The 27727-nt window shown below is 32.2% G+C and overlaps 3 protein-coding genes across 3 annotated transcripts; 1 reads left to right on the forward strand and 2 right to left on the reverse strand.

Annotated features, from left to right (window-relative positions):
- The first annotated feature begins 2661 nt into the window (after positions 1–2661).
- LOC134718077 (uncharacterized) lies at positions 2662–6505 on the forward strand. The gene is made up of 2 exons (XM_063580568.1): positions 2662–3302; positions 5906–6505. Exons 1-2 carry the CDS (start codon positions 2662–2664, stop codon positions 6099–6101), a joined length of 837 nt encoding a protein of 278 aa, XP_063436638.1. The 3' UTR covers positions 6102–6505.
- Positions 6506–11204: 4699 nt separating this feature from the next.
- On the reverse strand, positions 11205–14995 carry LOC134718078 (uncharacterized; the record flags this gene model as incomplete). The annotated part of the gene is made up of 4 exons (XM_063580569.1): positions 11205–12010; positions 13037–13230; positions 13663–13802; positions 14426–14995. Coding segments are annotated over 4 exons (1710 nt in total), but the record flags the coding sequence as incomplete, so codon positions are not given.
- On the reverse strand, positions 14978–22539 carry LOC134718917 (uncharacterized). The gene is made up of 6 exons (XM_063581763.1): positions 22388–22539; positions 18516–18724; positions 17601–17697; positions 16800–16980; positions 15953–16032; positions 14978–15216 (listed from the first exon to the last, which is right to left on the reverse strand). Exons 1-6 carry the CDS (start codon positions 22503–22505, stop codon positions 14996–14998), a joined length of 906 nt encoding a protein of 301 aa, XP_063437833.1. The 5' UTR covers positions 22506–22539; the 3' UTR covers positions 14978–14995.
- Positions 22540–27727: the final 5188 nt, after the last annotated feature.

Here is a 27727-nt window from a genome sequence, read left to right on the forward strand (position 1 = left end):
TCTTCAATAAACTTTATAATACTAAATTAAAGTATTTACCATCTGCTACTAAATATCCTGATCTAGAAAACATTAATCAATCTTGAAACCTCACCATCAAAAACGGATGAAATAACCTTGACCAGAAATTCTATAAAAAACAAAATATAGAACGTACACAACTAAAAGTAGAGAGCTCCTGGACAGCGAAAGTCTATATCTATTGCAAAACAGACATCATATGCTTGACGAATATAATCATGAGAATAGGTTATCAATGCTAATTATGGAAAAGATCGATAACATAATACATTCTACGGTACGGGAAAATAAACTGATAAAAATATTGTTCAGGAATACACCGACTATAAACATAGAGATAGTAAACAAACCGGTATTATTTGAGAAAAAAACAAACACAGACCTAAATTCATCGTTTAAACACGATCTGAAAATCGCAATCAGTGAGGCGTATAACGGTATTTCTCAGGTAAAACAAATGTTATTTCAGTATGTAAACTGTCCTATAAATAAGTCTTCTTGGAAAAAAACAAGACTAAAAGAATTTAGTTTTAAGTCAGTCAAAAGAAATAACATAACAAAATAATAATAAATCAAACCAATACTAAATGCCTCATTATTAATGGTAAGAAAGATAACTCACCATGCTATTGTATGAAATTTAAAATATCCAACTATAAACCACCATGAAAAACAATTTACACATCTGTACGGTCAATGTTTATGGCCTACAGCTACCTGAAAAAATAAAATAATAAAACAATTATTGTGTAGATATTTTTTTATATGAATATATCTGAAAATACTTTAAGTGATGTAGAAAAGACTATTTGTAACAAATATAATAATAGTTATTAGTAATTTATTAGTTTATTTTACTGAATATTATCCCTGGGTATTCAGTTGTAATCTAACAGGGAAACTTGATGAAATGCTGTACACCAAGTTTAATGGTTAAACAGCAATATGTGCAATAAAGAATCAATTAGAGTGTTAAAAAAAAGACAATTGTTTTAGAAGTAAACTTAACCAACCACTGCTATATTTAAAAATGGAAACATTTTCAGTAAATCTTACCTCTTTTTGGATATTTATTCAGATGTTACCTATATTAATATTTTTTTAGTCAATTAACAGCAATAGATGCATTTTTGTCAACCACATAACTAATACGAATTGGTATAAAGCTTTGGGAAAGGGCTGATGCTTCGTCTTTAAATGTATATTTAGGGGAACGGGGAAATATAACTGTTGTATGCCAAAAACAATAAAGGATAAGCATACAAAGTTGTAATGGAACTTCGCAATACTATTTTTCAACAGGGATATAGAATTTATACCGACTCCTTTAATACAGCACACCATTTGGCTGATGAACTCATTAAGAGGACATTTTCATTGGTACTGTAAGGAGAAGTAGTACAAGTAGTTCCTTCAATCCATCCTATTTCTATATAAATGCAGAGAAACAGATTAATGACTTATATTTGATTGATTAGAAGTAATTCAAAAGTCAAGACAAGACTTATCACAAAATCCTGTGGTTTGATTCTTAATGGACTAGTTGAGGTACTTGAAATAACTTTGTCAACACAATCAAAATTCAGCCTTTCCTCTGAATGTCGTTTGCTGCATCTGCCATTTTATTTACAATTGGGGTATATAAAACACAATCCCTCTTCTGTGATATTACAAATTCTGCTATCCCTGTTGTAGATGGAACATATCTTAAGGAAAGTTTATTATTGAAATCACATTATATGCATTCGGTTGTACGAACGTGCTATTAACCTAATGTGTCGTTTAAGTCTTCGTTAAGCCCTTATGATGCATTAGGGTAATGAAAACTTAATGACACATTAGGCTAATGACATGTTCGTACAACCGGCTGCAGTACAATACTATTCATATTTTAAGGTCACCCTGATTCTGATATAAAACTGACAGGAAGAGTGCCAACAAAGCTTGACCTGTACATTACAAGTGCAGACTTCAATCTTAAGTTGTGTATTTATCATGTTCCCTGTATTGATGGATGTAGTTTTCGAGTTAATGACCACAAGAAAGTCCAAGCTATATAAACACCCCAGTTTTGATAACAGATTTGATGAGCAAAGAAGGGAGGTCAGGTTATCTACATTCAAATATGTTATAAATCCGTACCTCAAACCACGATTTGAATGTATTCACTATTGGATGTTCACTGGATGTTAATTGGAATTAGAAAAAGATGGCGGCAGGTAGTGGCGGACTTAAAATTGCTCTCCTTATTTTTGGATTTTTTGCACGTTTACAGCCAGAGAAATCTAACCATTCAGATATAAATAAATTTGGTGTATTTACTGTCGTCTGATTGGTTAAAAGTATTAGTTTTATTTTCAATGTTATCAATTTTTATGGAGACACGCCCATTCTGATGTTGTGTATTCATACGCCAACATGTGTGTATGTTGTTATTGTTTTAATATAAATAGTATTAATAGTTCTTTGAGCCTTTTTTTTTCATAGAAATTTATTTATAATGAATGGCAATAATTTATTTTGACTTTATTGAACCATAAAACTAATTTTTGACTCTTCACATTTTACATAATCCGCTTCGCGGATTATTCAATGTGAAGAGTAAAAAATTAGTTTTATGGTTCAATAAAGTCAAAATAAATGAAAGCCATTCATAAACTCAATGAGGTAAAAGCCGATAATCTTGGTTTCTACGCCTGTTCACAAACTTCAAGGGAGAATGAATTAGACTTTGTCATCCAAATATTTTGTCCTAGCCAACTCGACTACTCACAACATGGCCGACCAGAAAAAATTTCACTTGAACATAGGAAGATCAAAAGTTCATCTAAATTCTGTTTTATTTTAACAATTTTACTATGTGGTGATATTCACATCAATCCAGGGCCTATCAAACACCCCTGTACAGATTGCAAAAAATCAGTGAGGTCAAACCAAAAGGCCGTTCAATGTGATTTTTGCGACAACTGGACTCACCTCAAATGTACAAACATCTCAAATACACAATATCACATATTATCAACATCAGATGATACATTTTATTGCTATGAATGCAGCCAGCGACTTCCAAACTTTACGGAATCGTTTTTTAATGACACCTTTAGCCAGAGCTGTAGTACCAGTTTTAACCTATCCGGGAGTTCACAAAATGGGACAATAAATATTGTAAACAGTGACTCGGGAGATGAACATCAGTATGATATCTTTTCAGAACTTAATGAGGCACGAAGGAAACACCCTGATACATTTTCGTGTGCATACCTTAATATCAATAGCCTAAGGTACAAATTCTGTTCCATTAAAGAACTTCTATGTAAAAATACCGTAGATATGCTAATTATAGCAGAAACAAAAATAGATGACTCTTTTCCAGACGCTTTATTTAAAGTCGATAATTTCCACTTCTGGAGGAAAGACCGAACATCTCATGGCGGTGGACTAGTTATGTATGTTAGATCTGACATAGCATGCGACAGAAAAGACAAATATGAACTTAAATTTACTGAATCGATTATGGTAGAAATGCATATTAATAATAGAAAATGGTTAATTGCAGGACTTTATAGACCTCCTTCAATAAAAGATGATACTTTTAAAAATGAATTTATATGTACATGTGATAAATTATCAACTATGTATGATAATTTTCTTCTACTTGGTGACTTAAATTATAACATGCTCTCACAGCAAAAATGTACCCCCTTAATTGACATCTGTGATATTTTTGATTTCACAAATTTGGTAAAAAACCCAACTTGTTTCACAAAACATGCCCCTGCCACATTAAATGATGTTATTCTTACAAACCAAACAACTTATTGTCAAAATGTTTTAAATTTCAACTGTGGTCTGAGTGATGTTCATAACATTATTTCCACTCAAATTAAAGGCAAACTACCAAAAATTAATAAAGGTTTCATAAATTACAGAAGTTTCAAACACTTTGATCATGAACTTTTTTTGACAGATTTAAATGAAAAAAACTTAATTGATATAATAGAAAAATCAGCAGATGTAAATAAAGCATATGAAACATTCGAAACTACTTTCATGGAGGTTATAGACAAACACATACCTATGAAAAAAAAGAAAGCCATCAACAAACCAGCACCATTCATGAATCAAACTTTACGAAGGGAAATATATAAAAAAAGAATGGCATACAACAAATTTCAAAATTTTAAAAATAAAACAAATTGGGAATGCTACAGAAAACAAAGAAATCTAGTAAATAAAATTAAAAAGAAATCCATCAGAAACTATTTCATGGAAAGATGCATAGGAGGACCTAACAGCAAAGATTTTTGGCCAACAATCAAGCCTTTCCTAACAAACAAAGGTTCACATTTTTCAAAAGACCTAATACTTTGTGAAGAAAATAAGATAATTAACAATCAAAATGAAGTAGCTGAATTATTTAATAATTTTTTATAAATGTTGCCAAAGATATCGGCTCAATAGATACTGTAATAGATGAACATCATCCAAGTATTAAAATTATTAAAGAAAATAAACCAGAAAAAGAAGAACTAAATTTTAGCCCAGTAGATCCAGAGTTTGTTAAAAAACAAATCAATAAAATTAACATAAAAAAGGCAACAGGAAAAGATGGAATATCTTCAAAAATACTAAAATTATCCGAATCGGAAATATCCACTCCAATTTCTAAAATAATAAATAAATCATTTGAATCAGCTGTTTTCCCAGATAAATTAAAAGAAGCACAAGTAATACCCCTGCATAAAAAATCAAACACTCTTGATAAAGGAAACTATAGACCTGTAAGTATATTGCCCATGATTTCAAAAATTTTTGAGAGGTCTATAGAAAATCAACTTGTTGAATATTTTAATTCATTTTTCCACATTTTTCTGTCAGCTTTTCGAAAAGGATATGGATGCCAAACCGCTTTATTAAAAATAATTGAAGATTGGAAAAAGGCTTTAGATCAGAATAAATATGTAGCAGCTATATTAATGGACTTGTCCAAGGCTTTTGACTGCCTACCCCATGACCTCCTCCTACTAAAATTAAAATCTTATGGCGTGTCCGCCTCATCTCTTAAACTTTTGGAAAGCTATTTAACTAATAGAAAACAGTGTGTTAAAGTAGGTACTAATTCAAGCTATTGGCAAACAATGTTTAAAGGGGTGCCACAAGGGTCAATATTAGGGCCAACATTATTTAATATTTTTTTAAATGACATTTTCTATTTTATTCATAAAAGTGAACTCTATAATTATGCAGATGACAACACCCTTTCATACGCAGATAACGATTTAGATAAATTAATTAAAACTTTAGAAGAAGAAAGTAAAATTTTGATAAACTGGTTCTCAATAAATAAAATGAAAGCAAATCCAGAAAAATTTCAGGCAATAGATGTAGGTAAAAAAACTAAAGACAAAAAACTAAAATTTAAATTAGAAGGTAATGAAATAGAGTGTGAAGATAACGTTAAACTGCTAGGTGTAACAATAGATTTTAAACTAAATTTCAATGAACATGTCTCTATAATATGTAAAAAAGCATCCAAACAATTAAATGTACTAAAAAGAATAGGTAAACACCTGACTAAACTCGGAAAATTAACAATTTATTATTCTTTCATAATGTCCAACTTTAATTACTGCCCACTAGTTTGGCACTTTTGTGGGGAGGTAAATACAAAAAAGATAGAGAAAATTCAAGAGAGAGCACTAAGGTTTATCTACGAAGACCATTCAGAAAGTTATGAAGATCTACTCTGCAAATCAAAATTACCATCTTTAAAAGTAAGAAGAATGCGATCTTTGGCGATTGAAGTTTTCAAAATTATAAATAAAGATTGTCCTGTTTATCTTCATGATTTGATTCACTTAAAGGAAAAAACTTACTCTTTCAGATACCAGAATACAGCAGATCTACCACATGTAAGAACAACTGCATATGGCCTTCAATCGTTCAGGTATGCAGGTGCTAGGCTTTGGAATGAGCTGCCAGATGAGCTTCGTAAGCAATCATCTTTAAATCAATTCAAGAACTTGATAAATTCTTGGTCTGGCAGCTCATGCCAATGCTTTGCCTGCAAAACCAGTTAATCTCTGCTTATTATTTTTTGTTTTGTTGCTTTATTTTCAGCATGGCAAATTTATTCTAATATCTTTACTATAGTGCTTCTGCTGCTTTTGTGCTAATTTTAGAAACTTAATGTGCTTTTATGCTTTTTATGTGCAAACCATTTCATTTGTGCTTTTGTGTTTTTATCTCATAATTGCATGTACCAGTATGTGTTAAACTTGTAAGATGCTTTAAGAACTTTTGTGCTGCATGTTTATATACTGATTGAACTCTTGCTTTATATGTTTAATGTTGTGTGCATGACTCGATATGTATGTTTTGTTTTATTTGTTGTTATGTCGGTTTTAAAAGCTCTTCAGAGCTTATGTTTGTAATTGCTTGCTTATACCGACTCTAAATAAAGCTTTATGTCTTATGTCTTATGTCACTTAAATCAATCACTTGCACAAGATAACTTTATTAGTTATTACTACAAATTGACCACATTTTCTAGTGACAATTGCATTACTTTTTACAAAATGCAACCATTGTTTAAATAACGTACAGTTGTTAACTTAGATCAACCATTGTACTTTAATGGATAATTGTATCAGAAGATATTTAAGGACGAGCAGGACATTACGTCACGTGATGTTTTGATTTGTCACGTGATTGTCATGGTAAATATAGAACCGGAACCGCGTCTGTCAAACTCCGGCGGTAAACAACAAACATGGCAGACGACAAGTATTCCAAACGTATTCGTGGAAAAATGGCTACTGGTACTTTTGATAACTGTTTACACCACTGTTGGTGGACGTTTCGTCCCCGAGGGTATCACCAGCCCAGTAGTCAGCACTCCGGTGTTGACATGAATATCAATTATATGGTCCTTTTTATAAATTTTCTGTTTACAAAACTTTGAATTTTTCGAAAAACTAAGGATTTTCTTACCCCAGGAGTAGATTACCTTAGCCGTATTTGGCACAACTTTTTGGAATTTTGGATCCTCAATGCTCTTCAACTTTGTATTTATTTGGCTTTTTAACTATTTTGATCTGAGCGTCACTGATGAGTCTTATGTAGACGAAACGCGCGTCTGGCGTTTAAAATTATAATAAAGGTACTTTTGATAACTGTTTGTTGTTGTAGTAACTAAGTTTTGAAGAGGGCATCATTTTGACTGATTCCATCGTCTGCTGTGATATAGTACCATCAGCTCCATTGGTGTTCCTTCTTTATAATGTAGAGATTTGACGTCGCTGATTGAAAGGGAATCAATATATTCTTAAATTTGAAGTTTACTTTCAGCTGGTGTCCGTTAGCATGGGTCCATAAATATATTCGGAATTACTACAATTACGTGAGTAGGTGCATTTTCACTGATCTTTACACAATTGACTATAATTAAAAACAAATATGTTCAGTCACATTTAAAAATACATTTTCTTCAACTCTAAGACCCGTATGTGTCCTTCCATACACTTCACAGTGTCTGAAAAAAAATTTGTACAAAACATATTTACTTTGAGACATGCATATTTTCTATCAGTATATTAGCACACTTTCTCGCATGTTAGTATTTTCATTTCTATGAGCTGCTGCTGCAAATATCGGATACGATTGGCCTCCAGTTATATTAATATGCAAATTATTTGCAAAAGAATAATCAGCCTCCCAGTTAGCGTTAGACCAACTAATCTGAAGACATCCCTTTTCAATTATTGCCACATTGACTACCTCAAGAAACAAGTTACAACCTCTGCTAAAGCCATCTGTATTTTGTGTGTCCAATTTAAGATTTTTGAGAGCTATTGATACATAATCAGTGAGTTATTTTTTTTACATGATCTTAACTTAGTAGTCTGGAAGTTCAAAACTTTGTTAATGCTCTGTTAATTAACATAGACATAGCTTTCCTTTTGACTTTTTATCCTTCCATTTATTTCTAAATAGTGTGATGTTATATCACTTATCTATAATATCTCCGTCATAAGATCGCCGTTATATACTTCCCAGTTAAATGTTCATCATTCGCATGATGTCATAACCCAGCTTGTATAATGATATATATGAATATAATTCTTAATATAACATTAGTGTGTACTACTAAAAATGTGAAGAAGTTCAATCAAACTTTGAAAAACATGCTTAATTAAATGATTGATAAACATCGAGAAGATTGGGATTATTCTTAGAGGAAGCCCTTAATCATTACATTACTGGTGCCCTAGTGTTATATTTCATATACAAGTGTTACATCAGACACATTTCATCAGATTATTTGAAAGATCTAGAGAGTCATAAGGGAGGATCGGAGAATCAGAGACAGGTAATTTGAGTAGTTTAATAGTCGAGAAATTAAGTTGTGGTATAAAGTCTACGGAGTGGAATATCTTTTACTATCTGTTATTATTGTGAATTTTGTTATATGTTTGATGATATTACAAATATCAACATTACAGTGTGATGTATTTAAGCAAATTGTCTAACTATACAGGGATCCATAAACTGTTGTGACCAAGGTGTCAAGGACTTGATACACATTACCATAACCACTGGATTATCTTGTTAAAAAGTGCATGTACTTGGCATTCTTTGTCTGTGTTGGGTAAACGTTCAGAGACAAGTGGAGATTATAACATTACTATCGCAGGAAATAATACCCCAGTACACACAGTAACACACTTTTTAAGACTTCGTCACAAAACTATAATAAGCATAAGCAACATGTCAAATGTTCGTCAAACAAGCCAGTGCCAAAGGCAAGGAAATTCATATGTCATCAAGAGAATACAAGACCTAATAAAGTAACGTGTTCCAGTACAAATTTGATAGTTGTTTGAAAGGATAGAAAGGATAGAACCAAACGGTCCAGTTAAAAGCACATCTTGTAAGCCACACAAGAACCCTTTGGTTGAAAATGTACTTTAGTACGACATGGTCTATAACATGGTAAAACAAAATTATATAAACACAAACAAAGTTATAAAAAAAAACACCCACTCAAACAAACTACCATTTATCTTGACTGTGAACGACAAAATTGTCTCTGTTACCTGTGTGGTGTATCAAAATATTATTGAAATACGAAATACTTTATTAAAGAAAGCTCAATTATGAACATGATCATTAGTAGCATAGATACAACAAAGAATAACATTTAAACAATCTTAACTAAAATTAATACTACAAGTACCAAAGTATATGTGTTCCAAGGGGAGTAACTCTAGTGTAAAAAATATAAGTAATCATTTTACATAAGCTTTTACATTATAAGCAGCAAACAAAAATTTCACACTCATATTCTAAGCAAAACACATGTTTATGTACTTAGCTATACTTTTACATACATCAGTGTCTTCATTACTTAATAACCACATAAACTGAGAATTAATATTGTTGAATTAGTAATGTTTTTATTTAAACAGTTGTAGATGAACTCCTTCCTTAAATGAGAAATTTTTTGACAACTTAATAAAAAATGTAACTCATCTTCAACCAAATTGATATTACAGTTCTTACAAATCCTGTAATCTATAGGAGTTATTGGTATAGTGTTTCTACCAATTTCAATATGAAGTTTATGACTGCTGGTTCTGAACCTTGTCATACTTACTCTATCATTATCATTATTAACAACAGATAAATATTTTTCAAATTTAAAAATATTCTTAAATAATCTATATGTTTTCAACTTATCACTTTTTTGTAATTGCTGAGACCACTGTTTTTCAAATTTACACTTAAGACACTTTCTCAAGGTGATATGAACCTGACAAAATAATAATTAAAGTAACATAAAAAGGGTATGTACTCAAAGGGACAATATCCATTGTCAGAAAAATAAAATAAAATTGGCATGTACAGGACACCGTTTCCATGGCAACGACCTCTGAATATACCATATTTGTGTATATTCTCATAAGAAGGATATTAGGGTATAATTCAACAAAAAAGAGTAAATGCATTTGTTGGAAATTAATTTATTGGTAGTATTCACATGTCAACAACATCAGCATCAGGTAAATAACAAAAAAATATGAGATTACACAAACTTGTTCAAATAAGATATTCCAGAATTTCCAAATTTACTAAATTTTCACTGATTTTATAACAACCATGGCCTATATAAATGACATAAAATATAATTTGGAATAATTAATCTTCTTTTTTTTTGTTATCATATTAAAGCCTTTACAGTAAGCTAAATTATTACAGAAAAAAAAGTATGGGTACATGATTTGGAAAAAAAGTTACAGTAACAGAAAAAATATAACTTTACCATCTCAAATTATGATGAGCTTGCCCACCTAATAATGCTACAGAAGACAGTACATAATAGAAGTATAAAATGATTTTACCTATAAATTGTGGTTACTTTGCCCTAAGGATAAATTTAGTAAACCTAAAATATCAACTCAAGCCATAAGATGGCAGGAATTTTTTGACTGGTTATATAGTGGAAATTTGGAGGGAAATTTTTCCCGTACTTTTCACTATTTTGTTTTTAAATTTTTTTTTAGAAAATTTATGTCCAAGTTATTGGGAATAAAATATTCTATTCCTATCTTTGTCCAAAGAAATAATTTTAAATCTGAATATTCAAACATTTCCTTGTAAATGTTTGTATAATTCTGCTTTACTTGATGTATGATTTTTTTTTTATATTTTCTAAAGACAGAAAAAAAGTATATGTTAGGCAAGAAAGATCCAGCAGGACATTCTTTGGTATTTGAATGGTATTTGCCTAAGATGCAGATAAAAAAGCCCCCCCCCCCCTTTTAACTATATAAATAAGGAATGAGACAGAGTATAACCCCCTTTTAGAGATGTAACATTGGTTATCTTCCCTTTACACTTTTGGTCTGCAATCATATTCTTTTATGTACAGCCTAAGTAGTGTACAGTAGATTTGTAGAGTTTAAAAAAAAGTACCCTTATTACCCATATGATAGGATATATTTTCCTGCCTTTAAGGGGTCATTATTTTATGACACCACCCTTTATACTCGAATTACAATTTCTTTTTTTCATATAAATTTTGATATATAGTAAAAATATCAACCACAAATAAAATCAAGCAGCTTTGCTTAGTAGTCTATTTTGTCAATAAAACTTTATCTACATGTGTATATTACAATTCATTCCTCCAAGTCATTCAGATAGGTTGATGTTGCCTGTATTATTTTTTTTGACTTTGTAACACGAACTTTTGATGGATGTGCACATAGTTCTGTAAATAGATTCTCTATTCCTTGTTGTCGGTCTCTTTTATGTGCCAGTTGAAGATGGCTTAGACCTAATCCACTACTAGCAATTTTCGTTGCCATACAGTTCGTTATAGTTTTGCTATTTGTTAGAGGTCTCAGTGTTGTAAGCAAACCTTTTGTACAGTTTCTGTGTTGATACAACTGCATTAGAGATTCATAAGTGCCAGAGAATTTGGATTTCAATACAAGACTAGGCGATATTTTTTCAAATAAGCGACGTAGAGCAACAACATCTTCCATTGAATCATGAGCGCTATACAGTTCACCAAATAAAGTGTTATAAATTTTTGGCTGTGAATATGACGGTTGATTTGGTATACACTCTTTGAAAAGAGGAAGTGTGTCAATAAATCCTTTTACTGATGACATAAAGTTAATAAGTAGACCATGTTTTTCAAGTGCATTAATTAATATTGGAACATCAAAAATTTTGGAGTTATGCCCAACAAGTACGGTGTTATGAATTTCTTTCAGAAAGAGAATAAAAGCTGTTAAGGCATTAGAAATTCCAATACTCTGAACTTCTCTATCGTCATGGTACATTTTCCCATTTTGAAACTTCAAACCAGTCACTTCTGAGGCTTGGGGTAATATTGGTCTAGCTGGTTTTATGTATCTATTGAATTTAGTGTTTTGGCTGTTGACAGCAGACAACTGTATTATGTGAGAATCTCTGCCTGAAATAAAAACAATATAATCTAGAGGTTCAAAGTTACCTGTTAAACAAATTCATTTAGCATTAGTTACCACCTTTTTCAAAATATTGTCATGAGTTTAGAAGCATCAAATGTCAGTAACAGCAACCCAATTTAGATTTGAAGCTGACCATTTATCCCTGATGCATCTTCATGCAAGGTTGCTTGATTCTACCAAATATAGTCTAGATGCTAATATATTAACTTGAACATTGAATACAGCAAAAATGTGATGAAGTGTAAAAAGTATGTCACAGTGATCTATGTTGATCAGTTGCCCACCTCTGTTCTTTCACCCTCCTTCCACATTTTTAACAAGAACTTCTGTTTTGAAAAGTTGGGTTGGCATTAAAGTTCTGTATTAGAAGAATCCTTTAAATTTCTGTAATTGAAACAATTGTTTTCAAATTTAGCCAATGAAAAAAAACACCAAAAAAACAATGTTTTTGTAGATCTCAAATATATATGACATTGGTTTTACACTAGTCATTTTTAGGTCCTTTATAGCTTGTTGTCCAGTATGAGCAAAGGCTCCATGTTAAAGACTTAGGTGGAGAGTTGTCACATTGGCATTCATACCACGTCTACGCATATCTATATAATAACATTACATGTATGTTTCATTATACATTTGTAACACGTTATTTTAATTGGTTAACAATAATCTCTCATCATTCTAAAAGTAACCTTTATTTCAAAATGAAATGTAACTTCCTGATGACACTGGCTTTCACAATAAAGTGCACAGGTGAATAGAAGAAAAAACTGGGGAAAAAAATTCTTTTCATGATCCTTACAAAATAGTATGTTATTATTAATAAATCTTTTTTTTTAGTAATTTTATAGGGTTGTAAAGGCATTTACTGTGAACATATTTTTAGAATGAAGCAAATCTGTGCTTCTCCAAAAAGTACGTCAGACAATTCTTTTACACCCCAGTAAATCTACAAAAAGAGGTATTCAAATCTTAAATACTTGGAGCCTTTTGTCATAATAAGTAATCCTTACCAAGTCCTGTTGTTTCAACATCAAAGTATGTCATGCAACTGTCATTCAAGGTCTTTGGTTCCAAAGGAAGATATTCTGGAGTAATAACTGGTGCAGGAATAGACTGAATATCATCCGATATTGCTGCATCAAGAGAACATCCTGTTTGATAGGAGACACCTTCTCTGACTTCTGCAGATGCAAGCTTTTGGTGCCTAAATGAAATAAGATTTATTTCAATTATCAAGAAAAATAGTTACCCAATTTTTATATTTTTTACCATTTGGGTCTTATGCTATAAATATTAAATATTATTTGTCTTGAAAACTCCCATTTAAGTTATAAAAATATCAAATTTAATTTCAATACAAGCTTTTTACTGATTTTATGGAAACGAAAAAAGCAAATATATATATATGGTGTTTCAGTATTAATCTATGAGTTATAAGAGGCTTTTGAGGTTAATTGCTAGAAGATGTACTTTTCAAGGGTTATTCCACTTTGAAAAATGAGGTTATTCAATAGATGTGGTTTTGTAAAGGTTATTCCACAATGAAAAAATATGGTTTTTCATTGGACATTATTATTTTTCTTATACACAGGTAAATAAATGGGTTATATTTTGAAATAAAATATACATTAATTACATCTTAGCTTTCTTTTCCAGTCGTTTTCTTTTAAATGCTCTTGTAGTTGCCAATGCCCTCTGCTTTGATCGCTGATAATCTCTTAATCTGGCAAGGCGCTGAGTATGGTAACCTGGTGAAAGACCCAACTTCTTATTAACCTGAAAAATGAAAAATAACAAATAAGACTTCATATTTATATAAAACTATTTTTTCTTACAAAAAACAAAATAATAAGAGCTAAGTAAACAGATCTACACTACAAGAGCAATTATTCTTTTGAATGCTGACCTACAAAAACAAGACTGAGGTGGTATGTCAGCATTATGTAAAGTTTTCAGATAAGTTCTAATCTTTACAATATATGCTGCTTCTACATACAAAGATATTTGCCTTGGATGTTTATTTGAATTTGATGAGCCACAGTCAAAGTCCCATAACTCTTAAAAAGTTGTTGTAATAAAAAAAGGTTAGGAAATATGCAAATCTGATATGTCTTCAGACAGATGGCCATGGGTGGACACAAGGACACCACAAACACTATGTACTGCCCACTTTTCAAGTAGGGGCTCTAATATATATACTGTGGATTCATTTATTTTCGTGTATATCAATTTATGTGGTTTACTGAAAACTTGCAAATTTGTGGATATTTGATTTCATGGTTTTTCCAATCTCTGTATACATAGCCTATTACGAATATGTTATTCATGAATAATTTAAATGGTTCACATGTACCCTCGAAACCCACGAATAATAATGAATCCAATGTAGTAAAACTTACATTAACTAGGTATCTGTGACCTGTGTTCTTCTGGGCAACACTTGCTGCAACTCTGTAATTCAAATTTCCAGAAGAACTGTAATGAACATGCTTTGGTGCTTTAGCAGAAACCATTCTGTTGAAACTCTCATTAGCTTGAGTACTTCCGACAGTTGACAATTTAAGGCTGTTCTTAGCATATCCTTCAAAAACACTTTCCAGAGACTTTTGTAGACTTGCACCTGACAGAGGTTTTCCTTGAGGAAATGATTTAAAAACAGACTTTGGATTGCTGAGAAATTTACACCATCGACTTAAGCAGCATTGGTGATCGCCAAAAGGATGTTTCGAAAGTGCATTGAGATCTTTTGCTATTTGTTCTGGATTACCTTCACCTTGTGCTATTATATAGTTAAAGCAACTTTGTAAATATTTGATTATTTTAACTGTTAATACAGGATGATTTTTCTTGAGAGAGTAAAGACTGTTTCCAAGAATCTTCTTTAAGTGATTTCTATCAGATATCTTTTCAATGCTATTACTGATGTTTGCCCGTACTCGTCCTATTGTTGTTGAATCCTCATCCCCAACTTATGCAGCTACTGTACAGCCTTTACTCTGTACATCTTTCACCATTTCTATCACCATATCAGCCTCCATCCCCTTTGAACTACCTTCCCAGTTACGGTAGCATGCATGCTTTCTTGGACTTTCATTTCTGGATTCTGCTCTACTGCAAACTCTGCACTCTTTTGATCTTACGGAGTAGTTTATAATTTTCCCCGTCTCTGGACCAATCATAGAACAATGACCTAGTAATCAAAAATAAGTTCTTAAATCAAAACTGTTTATGATATGTATTTATTATGGCAAGCCGTTTTACTATTCATTCTAAAATCAAGATATCTTATGTAATCTGGTTTTTATAAGATTATCTGAGATATTTTGTTTACTACATATCAAAACAAGATATTTAATAAACATTTTTAATCTTATAAATAATATTTATATACTGAAGTCAAGGTCAGATGGCATCTGACAGTTGGACATGTTCACCTTAACTTTTTTCTCAATTGGACACTGAACCATGAAAATATGGTCAAGGACAATAGACATGTGACAGAAGGAAATTTCTTAACATAAGGCATCTAAATACAGATTATGAACATACAGGTCTTCAATCTTTAAAAATATAAAGCTTTCAAGAAGAAAATTAACACCACCGCAAATGCCAACTCACTATACCTATTTTTAGCTTTCTGCAACAAAAGTCTCAGGCTTGACAAAAATAAGGAAATGAGTTATGATCAGCAATAGCCAATACGACAACTATTCATCATTTCCAAATGGCATATTTGTACATGTAGTTAATGCTTGTTTAATTGATATTTGACCTCATAACAGTTCATTGACTCAACCTGACTAGAAAGATATAAATATTTGACATGAAAGACCATCGTGTTTTATTTTGTTTCTTGGTGTTATCTGTAATATGATGTTATGTCAATGTCTATTTTCATTCTTATAACTGGTGGTGTCTATTTATACCTGTTTTGCTGTCATATGCTCTACCACTTCCTCTTTTCTGCCATCCTGCATCTACAGCAACCACAAGTGTACCATTCTTTCTGTAATTTATAAAAGTACTAGTAAATAAACTAAACATAATATAAAATGTAACTGGAGATGTCAAAGATTGTATGAATCAAATGAAATCGTCAATCGTAGTCAGAAATATATTGTCTTTGTGTCCAAACCCATATTAACCATAAGCATTATTGGATCAAATCATTTAGTCAAATTTTAGAAATCTAAATAACTTGAAGTCACATTCCAAATTTTTATAATGAAAACTGAAGGTCTCAGTTACTGAAAAATAAAAATAATTTCTTATTTTTTACAGTGCATGAAAAATTTAAATTCAATCAATGCTTATTATAGTGTACTGTTATACCACTGCCCAAGGTTAGGGGGAGGATTAGGATCAAACTAACATGATCAAAAGCCATCCCCCCACCTATATTAAGTATGTATGTGCCTGTCCCAAGTCAGGAGCCGGTAATTCAGTGGTTGTCATTTGTTTATGTGTTACATATTGGTTTTCGTAGATTTTTTTTAATGTAAAATAAGGCTGTTTATTTTCTTGTTTGATTTGTTTTACATGGTCATTTCGGGCCTTTTTTAGCTGACTATGCGGTATGGGCTTTGCTCATTGTCGAAGGCTGCACAGTGACCTGTAGTTGTTAATTTCTTTGTTATTTTGGTCTCTTGTGGAGAGTTGTCTCATTTGCAACCACATCTTCTTTTTAATCATTATAATTTAAATTATAAGTATCCCATTGATGAATTTGAGTTAAGTTTAATGTTTCAATTTTTATTTATTTTAGGTACATACTGTTCTACAGCTGCCAATTCCTTCTCCAGTGCTTCATTTGTTGATTCCTTGGCTACCTCTTCAACAACATTCCCTACTTCTTTCAGTCTTGCACTAACAAGTTTATAACTGAATGCTGGAATATTTAGCTCTGATAGGAAACTATTAGCTTGTCTTTCTCCAAGCCCAGAGTGAAGAAGGGCTGTAATAAAATAATCAAAGATACAATTATCTAAATAATGATGCAGTACAATTTTGATGAATATTTGCAGACTTTTTGATCTCGCAATGCTGATGATTTTTTTTTAAAATCATTTTTTATAGTTTTAGAACTATACCAGTTAATTAAAACATAAGAACATGTTTTTTTTTTATTTCCAAGGGGCATAACTCTTTAAAAAAGTTGATATCCCACCATTTTATAATTTATTTCAAGATATTGCTGATATTAACCTAAGAGTTTAAGTTATACAAAAGTCTGGCATGAATCGTACCCCCATAGAGTGCTAACAAGGCCATTTTCCATAAATCTAACATTTCCAAGGGGCATAACTCTTTGACAAAAAGTCAATCATCCAGCATTTCAAAACTAGCTCTATAGTATTAGTTTTATAAAAATCTTGCAAGAACTCTATCTGTTAAAATGCTAGCAAGTTTATATGACCGAATAAATATAATGGCTCAGATATAGTAATGTATGACATAAACTTTAACCAACTAAGTGAACCCTGAAAATGTAGGTGATAGTGAAAAAATTTTGCCTGGATGCTGATTGACTATATTTACATGACTGGATAACATTGTGCATTCATGTCCATGTACCTGTTGCAAGTTTACTGTTGACATCCCATACTCTGTCATGACGCTTTCCAGTAGGAACACTGTTTACATGCATACAAATGGTATTAAAACACTGTACCTGAAGAAAAAAAATGGTTGATTTTATAAAGAGACAAATGGTTAAACGTCAGTATTTGTATGACAAAAATCTCATCAAAATTAGATGTCATTACTCTCTTCCCATCTTTTCAATGTTACTTTTTAATGACAAAAAGGCAGACAGAGCTTAAATAGTGAGTAAGTCATGTCATACCGTTACATATACAAAAATGTAGTAACTTCCTCGGTTTGTTATTAAAATGCTAGAAGCATGTCATATCAAAATCCTTCTTTTTTTTATTATAATGCTTCATTAGGTATGAACATGCATATCAAATTGTCTTTTCCCATTTCACATTGGAAATTAATTTACATTATACCATTCAAGATTACAGACCCCCGGTTTTTAGTAGTACATGTACATGTTCATGTATTTTGTATATTTAATGCTCTCAAATAAAAATATAGTTCTAGCAAATTGTTTAGGTGAGTGTTGCTGAGGTCTTCAATGCATTGAACACAACCAGGGAGTTAGCACTCATCAATTACATATATATATATATTGAAAGCACTCATCAATTACATATATATATATTGAAATTAAGTATTGACACTTAGGTTTTAGAATAGGCTTTCTCTGGTTTGATTTTCTGAATACTGAACTTTGACCTAAAGATTTGATTCTTGTTAAAACACACATGTTACACAATGTATTCCAATGATGACGACTGATCATTAAAATTCAGGGCTGTTCTTGAATCATAGATTGAAATTATTTTTGATGGATAGAAAGACAAGCTGAATTCATTCAGAGTGTTTAGACATTTTAGATTTTTTGTTTAAATCTGAATTACTTACTTTCAGTAGACATCCAAGACCATATGTCTGTATGTCAATAGTATGTCCAAGCTGTAGGGGCAGACCACATTTAAGACATGCTCTTAGACCAGTGGCAAGGACATCTAGCTCAACAATTCTTCTCCCTTCTCTCCAGTCTTCAGATGACCTAGTTTGTTTTCCTTCATTAGATACCTCTTCCTCCCTTGTTGCATTTGAGATGTTTGGAACTGCAATTATAAAAAAACAATAATGAATGCAGGTACAATGTACATGTATACATTTTATATTCATTCATATACATGTATATATAATGTGTATATACTCTGAGTGATGATACTCCACTAGGATGCATTGCCGTCATTTTTGGAATAATTGTGCATTTATTAACCATTACAGTCACATCATTATTGGTGTCATTAATCGTAAACATAAATGAATAATAAAAGATACAATGACGGAGAGATCCATATAAGTTCAGGAGTTATTATAATAGACAATACGTATGAAGGTTTAGTCTTGGGGTATGTCAACATTTTACATGCAACTGTTGTCTTAAATTAAAGTCATATGAAATTTAAAAATAAAACATACAATGTTTCATACAAAAGTACATGTACAAATGTACATATTTGGAAGGCTTTTCTGTAAATTTATTAAAATGTATGTCCTCCCTCTTTCAATTTGTTTTTGTCAGGTTTTCTTTGTGCACTGTGGCAATAAAATAGAATAAAGAAAATTATTTTAAGTCTGGTTACACGATATATATTACAAATATAAGCTTCGTTTTGTTGTCAAACCCTCAAAAGGAGACTAGTATATATATGTATACATACATTACATATAAACTGTTCAAAAAGTTACAAAATTTCATTGAATTCAAATCAAGAAAGTCAAACCTATAATAAAGACCCACCCATATAAAGCCTTGTTATTGGAAGTAGCTTAGTTTTAATAAATTAATCAGAAATTTTTGTTTTTGTTTTTATCATGTTTATTAGAATCAGATGATGCAATTTCAAAAGTTTAGGTGTGATACATGTTATGTATTTACAGATTTTAATAGAATATATTTATTATTATGATTATTACTAGCTATTTTTTCAATCATGCTCCCCACCCCTAGAAAAATAATTTTAGGCAACATTTCTATTTAAATTCAAAGAGATTTATTTCCTAAACACATATTTTGGTCAGGCAGATGACAAATACAAATATTTTGAATCCAGATTTTCCCCGACAACCTGTGTAAGTATTAAATTTTGATAAAATGATTTGATTGGTAGCATTAACCCCCCCCCCCCCCCCCCCTGAAGTGAAATTATATATTCCCGTAAGTGATAAATAATTACAATATATCCTGTTTTAAAATGCTGGAGACACGCATAAACGTTGAATAAATGTTCTTATGTAAATTTTAACATTTGTACCGGAGCAACAATTTTTTTTTTGGATAGGGAAAGGATGCTTGGATTATCTAGATCTGGCATTAAGAAGGAGTTCAAATTTGTGCAAGTCATTCGTTCTGCATACTCAGTCAATTCTATGATTTTATTTCCCTGTGTCCTATGCATGTACATCGAATCCAGATCTGTTCACCCAAAAATATGTTTAAGTCCAATTATGTTTGTCCCTTTCACACCCTACATGTTCGCACCCAAAGTCCTTTTGCACACTTTTTATTGGTTTTGTGATTTATAATAATTTAGTAATTGAGTCTTGGTATAAAGTATATTGGTATAAATAGTTTTTGTTCATTTCTTCAAAATAAAGTGTTTTTTTTTGTATTGCGATCTTTTATGTTTTTCATTTAAATTCTTCAATGTTTTACTCATACCTGTCTACAGTATTAACATAAAAGGAGATAAAAAATAATCATGATTTTCAGGTCTGTTTGCACCCTATACATGTTCACACCCTACAATGTGTTTCTCATACCTATCTGCAGTATTTATATCAAAGCAAGAGACCAAATTAAGCTTTAACCAATTAACAGCTATCATACATACATGTACATAAATAACATTTAATAATTAATCATCATTTGATAAAAAATAAACAACATTTGATACATGTATGTCTCTTATGACACAATTTTATTCTGGAAATATATATAATTTTTTTAGGGAATATATATACATATGAAAAAATATATCTAATAATTCAACTGGAATTTCAACAAAAATGGGGTGCAAATATGTAAGGCGCGAATGGACGTAGGGCGCAAAGGTGTGTGGTACGTATAGATTATGGTGTTTTCTACACAATGTGACATTGATATTTTAAAATATCAGCCACAAGCCACAAAGTGAACCTTTTTTACGAGTGAGTGGAGCGAATGATCTAAATGTCAGTGGCGGATCCAGAACTTTTCCTAAAGGGGGGGGGCTCTGACTGACCTAAGAGGGGGCCTGCTCCAGTCATGCTTCAATAATTCCCTATATAATCAACCAAATTTTTCCCACAAAAGGGGGGGGGGGCTGGGCCCCCCTGGATCCTATGAATGTTTCTCATTATGTTTGATTGATTGTTGGTTGCTTAACGTCCAGTGGCAAATATTTCATGCATATTCAGGACGAGAACAAGTTCACAATAAATACAATAGAGGCCATCTGGGATGATGGTCGGGTAAATTTAGACTGCCACTGGAAAATGAGGGTATATTGGATAGGGACAGAAATTTTGCCTTGCAGCAGGCCACCTACGGACCCCTCAAAGAGTTGTTGCAAGGGTTCTTAACGTGCAAAGAGCGTGGCACTCCATTTACACGAGGCATCGGATTTAACGTCCCCCTTCTGACCGGACGTGACTGCGAACTTGATACATCCCGCACAGCCAAACGGACGCCCCACTTCGGCAAGCGTTTTACTGCCGGTCGGGAGAAGACCAAGTGACCATATTTCTATACCCCAGCCACCCTTCATTATTATTGTGATTTTTTATTTATTATTTCGAAACTATGGACATTAAAGCGCCGATCGCTTTCGGTTGTCTGCTATTGTTTATATGCATTATGTCGAGTGGCTGATATTTTATGATATCGATTTATATTAAAGAAGAAAACTTGATTATCTTTTTATTGTTCTGTTACTGGTCTTTTCCCTCGTCCTAAGACAGTTTTACACTTGACAAAAGCAAGCTTGATAACATCTCTTGTATTGTGACATCCCTGATAACTTCTCCTTTCACATTGTGACGTGGCTGATAATGCATGGTCTTGTTTTAAAGCCTTGATAGGAGAATTACAGAGCGACTGAGCAGGGTTATATGGGCATAGGGAAGGACAATGGTTATTGAGCAAAATAGTCCAAATAATTATTAGGTCTGGCAATGCTATTTTTTTTTTTTGGGACAACCTCATAGGAGGGCGTCCCAGAAAAAAAAAATAGCCTTGCCAGTCATAATTATTTTGACCAGGCGTGAAACAGACTTGATCCCAGTTCACATCCTGGGGCTAACTTCAACTTTTACAGTTATTTTATAATAAAGATTATGAGAAAGTATTTGATTTTTAATGAAAAGGACCTTTGAAAGTGGAATTAAAATATGACTTGTCATGCTAGTCCAGGACATTTATTCTTGAAGGCAAATGTTAACCTTACTCAGTTACTGGTATTAAAACTCATTAGTCCAAGATTGCTCTGACGTCCAACGGTTTTTTGCCACAACTTGCACAAGCTGGCCAGTGAGGGCCCCTCAGTCCAAGATTTTCTGGCGAAACAGTCGTTGGATGTAAAAACAATCTAGGACTAATACTAATCTATATAAAGATTATCTTTATGGTCAACATAATTTTACGTATATAATTTATTCATTGTAATATTAAATACTGTAGTTGTAAAACTTGTGTTGATGTTGTCGTGTATTTTTCGGGAATCAAATGGATTACTTACTGGAAAAATAGTTGTGATCATTAGAGTAAGTCGATGTTTTGGTCCATCGGGCATGTTGACTCTCCGACACCTTCAGATATCTTTTAGATTTGAAGCCATGCTTACGTATTCTTGTCATCACTGCATCTACCAACGTTACGTTACAGCAGACGACTGTTGTTGTTTACAAATGGCGCAGCAAATTAAACGATGTCGTAATCGTGCGATCGCAAAATTATTTCCATTAAACAACAATAAAACAACTTTCATTTATAACAAAAGTTTCAATATATTCAATCGTTTAATAAATTTTGTTTTTATTATTTATTTGTACAATAATAAGTTTCGTATTTTACCGACAGTTCGAGTTGCGCAGAAAATTCAAATTCGTCAGGTTCATATCTCCTTAATACTAACAAAAAAATATTTTTAATAAATTTTGGATTCTTATAAAAGTGTGACAATCTACATTCATTCAAAAATACATTTAATACAACTAAGCCAACATTGTTGGTTATTATCTATCATAGTAATATTTTCAGCTAATGCTTCTGACAATAAAGCATCTTTAGGTCTATCATTATATAATCTAATCCAGTACTTAACCATTGACATAATAATATCAATATATAATGGAAAACGGCCTAGCTCACCATACAATGCCAGTTTACATGTTTTTCTATTTACTTGCAGTAGATATCTGCACATACTAAGATTAACCTTTTCAATTGGAATAGTATTAAAAATCTGGTCAAACATATTTTCAGTTATATTTATTACATTTTCTGGTGTCAAACATGCCTAAAATTTCAGAAGCATACAGTACAACTGGTTTTACAGTATGATCAAATATAAATGTAAAATTTTGAATGTCACAAGGAGTATTTTTAAATATATTAGTTAATTTAACTAGAGGCTCTCAAGAGCCTGTGTCGCTCACCTGTTACTGTATTTACTGATGTCTGTCATCTTGGTTGGTAGGTGGGGTCATTAGACACTTTTTTTAAATAGATATTATAGTGATGATTGTGGCTATGTTTAGTTTAATATGGCCCATAGTTTTAGAAAAGAAGATTTTTGTACAAGTTACAAAAATGACGAAAATTTGTTCAAAATTGACTATAAAGGGCAATAACTCCTTAAGGGGTACTCTTACAATTTTTATCTTGTTGACTTATTTGTAGATCCTACTTTGCTGAACAAAATTGCTGTTTACAGTTTATCTCTATCTATAATAGTATTCAAGATAATAACCAAAAACTGCAAAATTTCCTTAAAATTACCAATTTTAGGGCAGCAACCCAATAACGAGTTGTCAGATTCATCTGAAAATTTGCGAAGGGATAGATCTTATTCTGATGGACATTTAAATCTTGAAAGATTTGCCCTAAATGTCTTAGTTTTAAAGATATAAATCAAAAACTGCATTTTACCACTATGTTCTAATTTTAGCCATGTCGGCCATTTTGTTTGGTAGGCGGTGTCATCAGACACATTTTTCAAACTATATACCACAATGATAATTATCGCCAAGTTTGGTTTAATTTGGCCATGTAGTTTCAGAGAAGAATATTTTTGTACAAGTTACAAAAACTGACGAAAATTTGTTAAAAATTGACTATAAAGGGCAATAACTCCTTAAGGGGTTGACTGACAATTTTGGTCATGTTGACTTATTTGTAGGTTTTATTTTGCTGAACATTATTGCTGTTTACAGTTTATCTCTATCTATAATAGTATTCAAGATAATAACCAAAAACTGCAAAATTTCCTTAAAATAACCAATTCAGGGGCAGCAACCTAACAACGGGTTGTCCGATTCATCTGAAAATTCTAGGGCAGATAGATCTTGACCTGATTAACAATTTTACCCCATGTCAGATTTGCTCTAAATGTTTTGGTTTCAAAGATATTAGCCAAAATATACATTTTACCCCTGTGTTCTATTTTTAGCCATGGCGGCCATCTTGGTTGGATGGCCAGGTCACCGGACACATTTTTTAAACTAGATACCCCAAGGATGATTGTGGCCAAGTTTGGTAAAATTTGGCCCAGTAGTTTCAGAGGAGAAGATTTTTGTAAAAGTTTACGGACGACGGACGCCAAGTGATGAGAAAAGCTCACTTGACCTTTCAGGTCAGGTGAGCTAAAAATGCCTTCTGACCTCTAGAATTTAGGTCATTGAGGGCACGTTTGGCGTTCAGCGGCGGCATACACTTTTTACATCATCCAAGATGGCCGCTTGCGGGGGACTTAGTTTTACATAGGACCTTATGGGAAATGCATACAAATGACTTCTTTAAAAACCACTATATGGAATGAAACCGAACATTGAATGAATGTTCCTGTTGAGGTGTTGACCAACATCTTTGTAGCGGATCCAACATCTACATTGTAAGATGGCCTCCATCGGGTGACTTGGTTTAACGTAGGACCCTATTGGAAATACATACACGTTTTCTTTTAGAGAACCATGGAATGGAATGAACATTGAACGAATGTTCCTAATAAGATGCTTTAATACCAAGTGTTGTTCCTTTGGCGCCAATCCCACGTCCAACATGGCCACCACAGGGGGGGCCTTAGTTTAACATATGGGAAATACATACAAAAGTCTTCTAGAGAACCACTAAATTGAATGAAACCAAACCTAGCATGAATGTTCATTCCCTAATCAGGTGCGGGCCAAGTGTTGTTAATGTGTAGCCTAATTTTATCTTTTTTTTATATTATTTCCAAAACCCAAGTAGAGTCAGGTGAGCGATACTAAATCGCAATAAGAATTTCTAAATTTAAATTTAATTTTTGGGGAATGAAATACATCTATATTCTTATGGATTTTTACCAAATTTGCACAATTTTCAAATTTGTTAACAGTATATGTATCCATAATAAAAAAAAGATCTGGAAACTCCTTTTCTTAAGACAGATTATTATGTCTGACTCAATTTTTCTATATCTTTCTTGACTGATAAATAGTCTTAGTTTATGTGCATATGAATATGTTAATGGTTATTATGATTGTATTGCATGTGTCTTTCTTTTGCTTTGTATTTGTTTGGACATTTGATGTTCACATTTTTATTCTTTTACATTTACAGAAGGTAAATGTTGGCATTTGGGAAAGAAGATCTAATGAAGTTTATTACAGGGTGCTCAACTGTTCCTCCAGGGGGTTTTGATTGTTTTACATTAAACTTCACAAAAGATACATGTTACCCATCTGTTTCAGCATGTATATTTGACCCAATACTTCCCCTTAATTTGACATTATTCCCAAAATTCAAGGAAGTTATGATGGAGTCCATCATTTCCGGCTCTGGAATGATTTGATGTGATTTGATAATTTGTAGAAAATTATCAGACCTGAGGTTATTGAAAATCGAATCAGAAGACTTCCGAGAGGATGTATTTACTGGCTTCTTTTCTGAAGAACGAAGAGGCGATGGGCTCTATTAGACTTTGTACTGGACGAAGAAGATAACTTCTTGGATGCAGATGAAGAAAGATTATTTGAGAAGACCTTCAAATAGATGGGGCCGTTATAGAGGGAGTAGATTTTGCAGAGTGAGTAACATGTAGTATACATAAGTTTCTCAAACTACTGTCCATTGTACTTCAGGTTGTATGGGAGCTTAAATAGGATGAATTTGATCAGACTTTATCAAAACTTGGCATAAGGTTCTCTTATATTATTGAGGAATCGTCACCAAATATCAAAAATCAACAGCAAATATTGTTTTGCCGTAAGTTTTTATCAGATAAAATACAAAAAAAACCTTGTGGAAATTCCTTCAGAAAATGTCCGCGTTTTCTCCCCTTAAAATGTCAATTAAAAAAAAAATCAAGCACACATACTGAATGATATTCTATGTTTAAGAATATATCAAAATTGTGTAAACGAAATTAACATATTTATCCAACGCAGTCATAGGTTTGAAAGTAGTTTTCAATTTAGACTCGTATATCTATATAACAAGTCTAAAAGAATACAAGATCACCAAAAACACAATAAAACGAACAACATGTTGGATATTTCGGACAACAGATATCCTTCTTCGGTAATTGCACGATGAAAAATGAATCATGTCAATTCAAATTAAGACTCTATCAAAATCTTGATTTATACAATTTAAGCGAACGCTGGAACAATTTTAAAATTTTCAAACACACCGCAAAGACTACAAAAATATGCCAAAAAAAAAGTAATTTACGACGTGAACTGGCACAACTCTAAATTCCCAAAGGTGTTGACAGTTGAGATGTAAAACAACTGCGTTGGAATACAGTCCCAATAAACAGTCCTGACCGATCTAAACTGGTATGATATTTAAAATATGACAACGGTAGGGCAGTTGCATCAGAGACTGCGTATTTAAACATACCAAAAATATAGTAATTTGATGATAAGAAAATTAGAGTAATAATTTTTTACTAAGGTTAAGTAATAGAACGTGGCTGCGTACTTACACATTCTTGCCAACTGTAATCAAAATAATATAATTCAAAAATTCCTGAAAAGTGTAAGGGTCCAGTACGGAAGTCGTAGTTACTGGCCACAAGTGATGCCAGGAAATTAGTGATGGTAGGAAAAATTAGTGACTCTTCTATGTTTTTTCATTAATGCCCTCTTGGGAAACTGTCCTCCGCTTTCTTATCCAAAAACTTTCCCGAGCAAGTCTGTCGTCGGCCTTTGACCAATCCTCGTTGTGATCCATGATAGTGATTGTAAGTTTTTTAAGATCAGCTTGGGCGTGCCCATGTGATCTTAAATGACGACGTACAGGAAGGTCGGGCTTGCAGGCGCTACAATGATCCAGGGACTTATTATGTTGCTAAAACCGCATGATTTACGCACGATTCACACATGATTTACGCGCCTCATGCGTTTAAGAAAACATGCGATACACGCAAGCTTGAAACGTGTGAAAATCGCATGTGAAGATCATGCGATTTACGCATGCTTCATATTTCGCATGATTCACGCATGACTTTCGCGTATATCATGCGTGGCACTTTAGCATGTGTAGAGAATATGTTTTTAATATATTGAAAAATGAATTGAGTAAAATAGATGATTATAAATTGCATGAAATGGTACCTAATTTAGACAAACGTTTTAATAACTTTATGTGCAGAAAAGATCAGTGTGTTATTACTAGATGTCGTATTTGTCATACTATAACACACGAGTATCTTCAAAAAAATGAAGATAACCACAATGTGTACCTTGCAACTGCTAACCTGTTTTAATTAATTTATTGACTTTGCTGATATTTGTAAAAAGCATTTCAATGTCAAAAATATGTGTATGATTTATTCAATAATGTTCCATTTACAAATATTGTTGCATTTTTAAAA

This window comes from Mytilus trossulus, chromosome 5 (assembly GCF_036588685.1).
Source record: "Mytilus trossulus isolate FHL-02 chromosome 5, PNRI_Mtr1.1.1.hap1, whole genome shotgun sequence".
Classification (NCBI taxonomy): Eukaryota; Metazoa; Mollusca; class Bivalvia; order Mytilida; family Mytilidae; genus Mytilus; species Mytilus trossulus.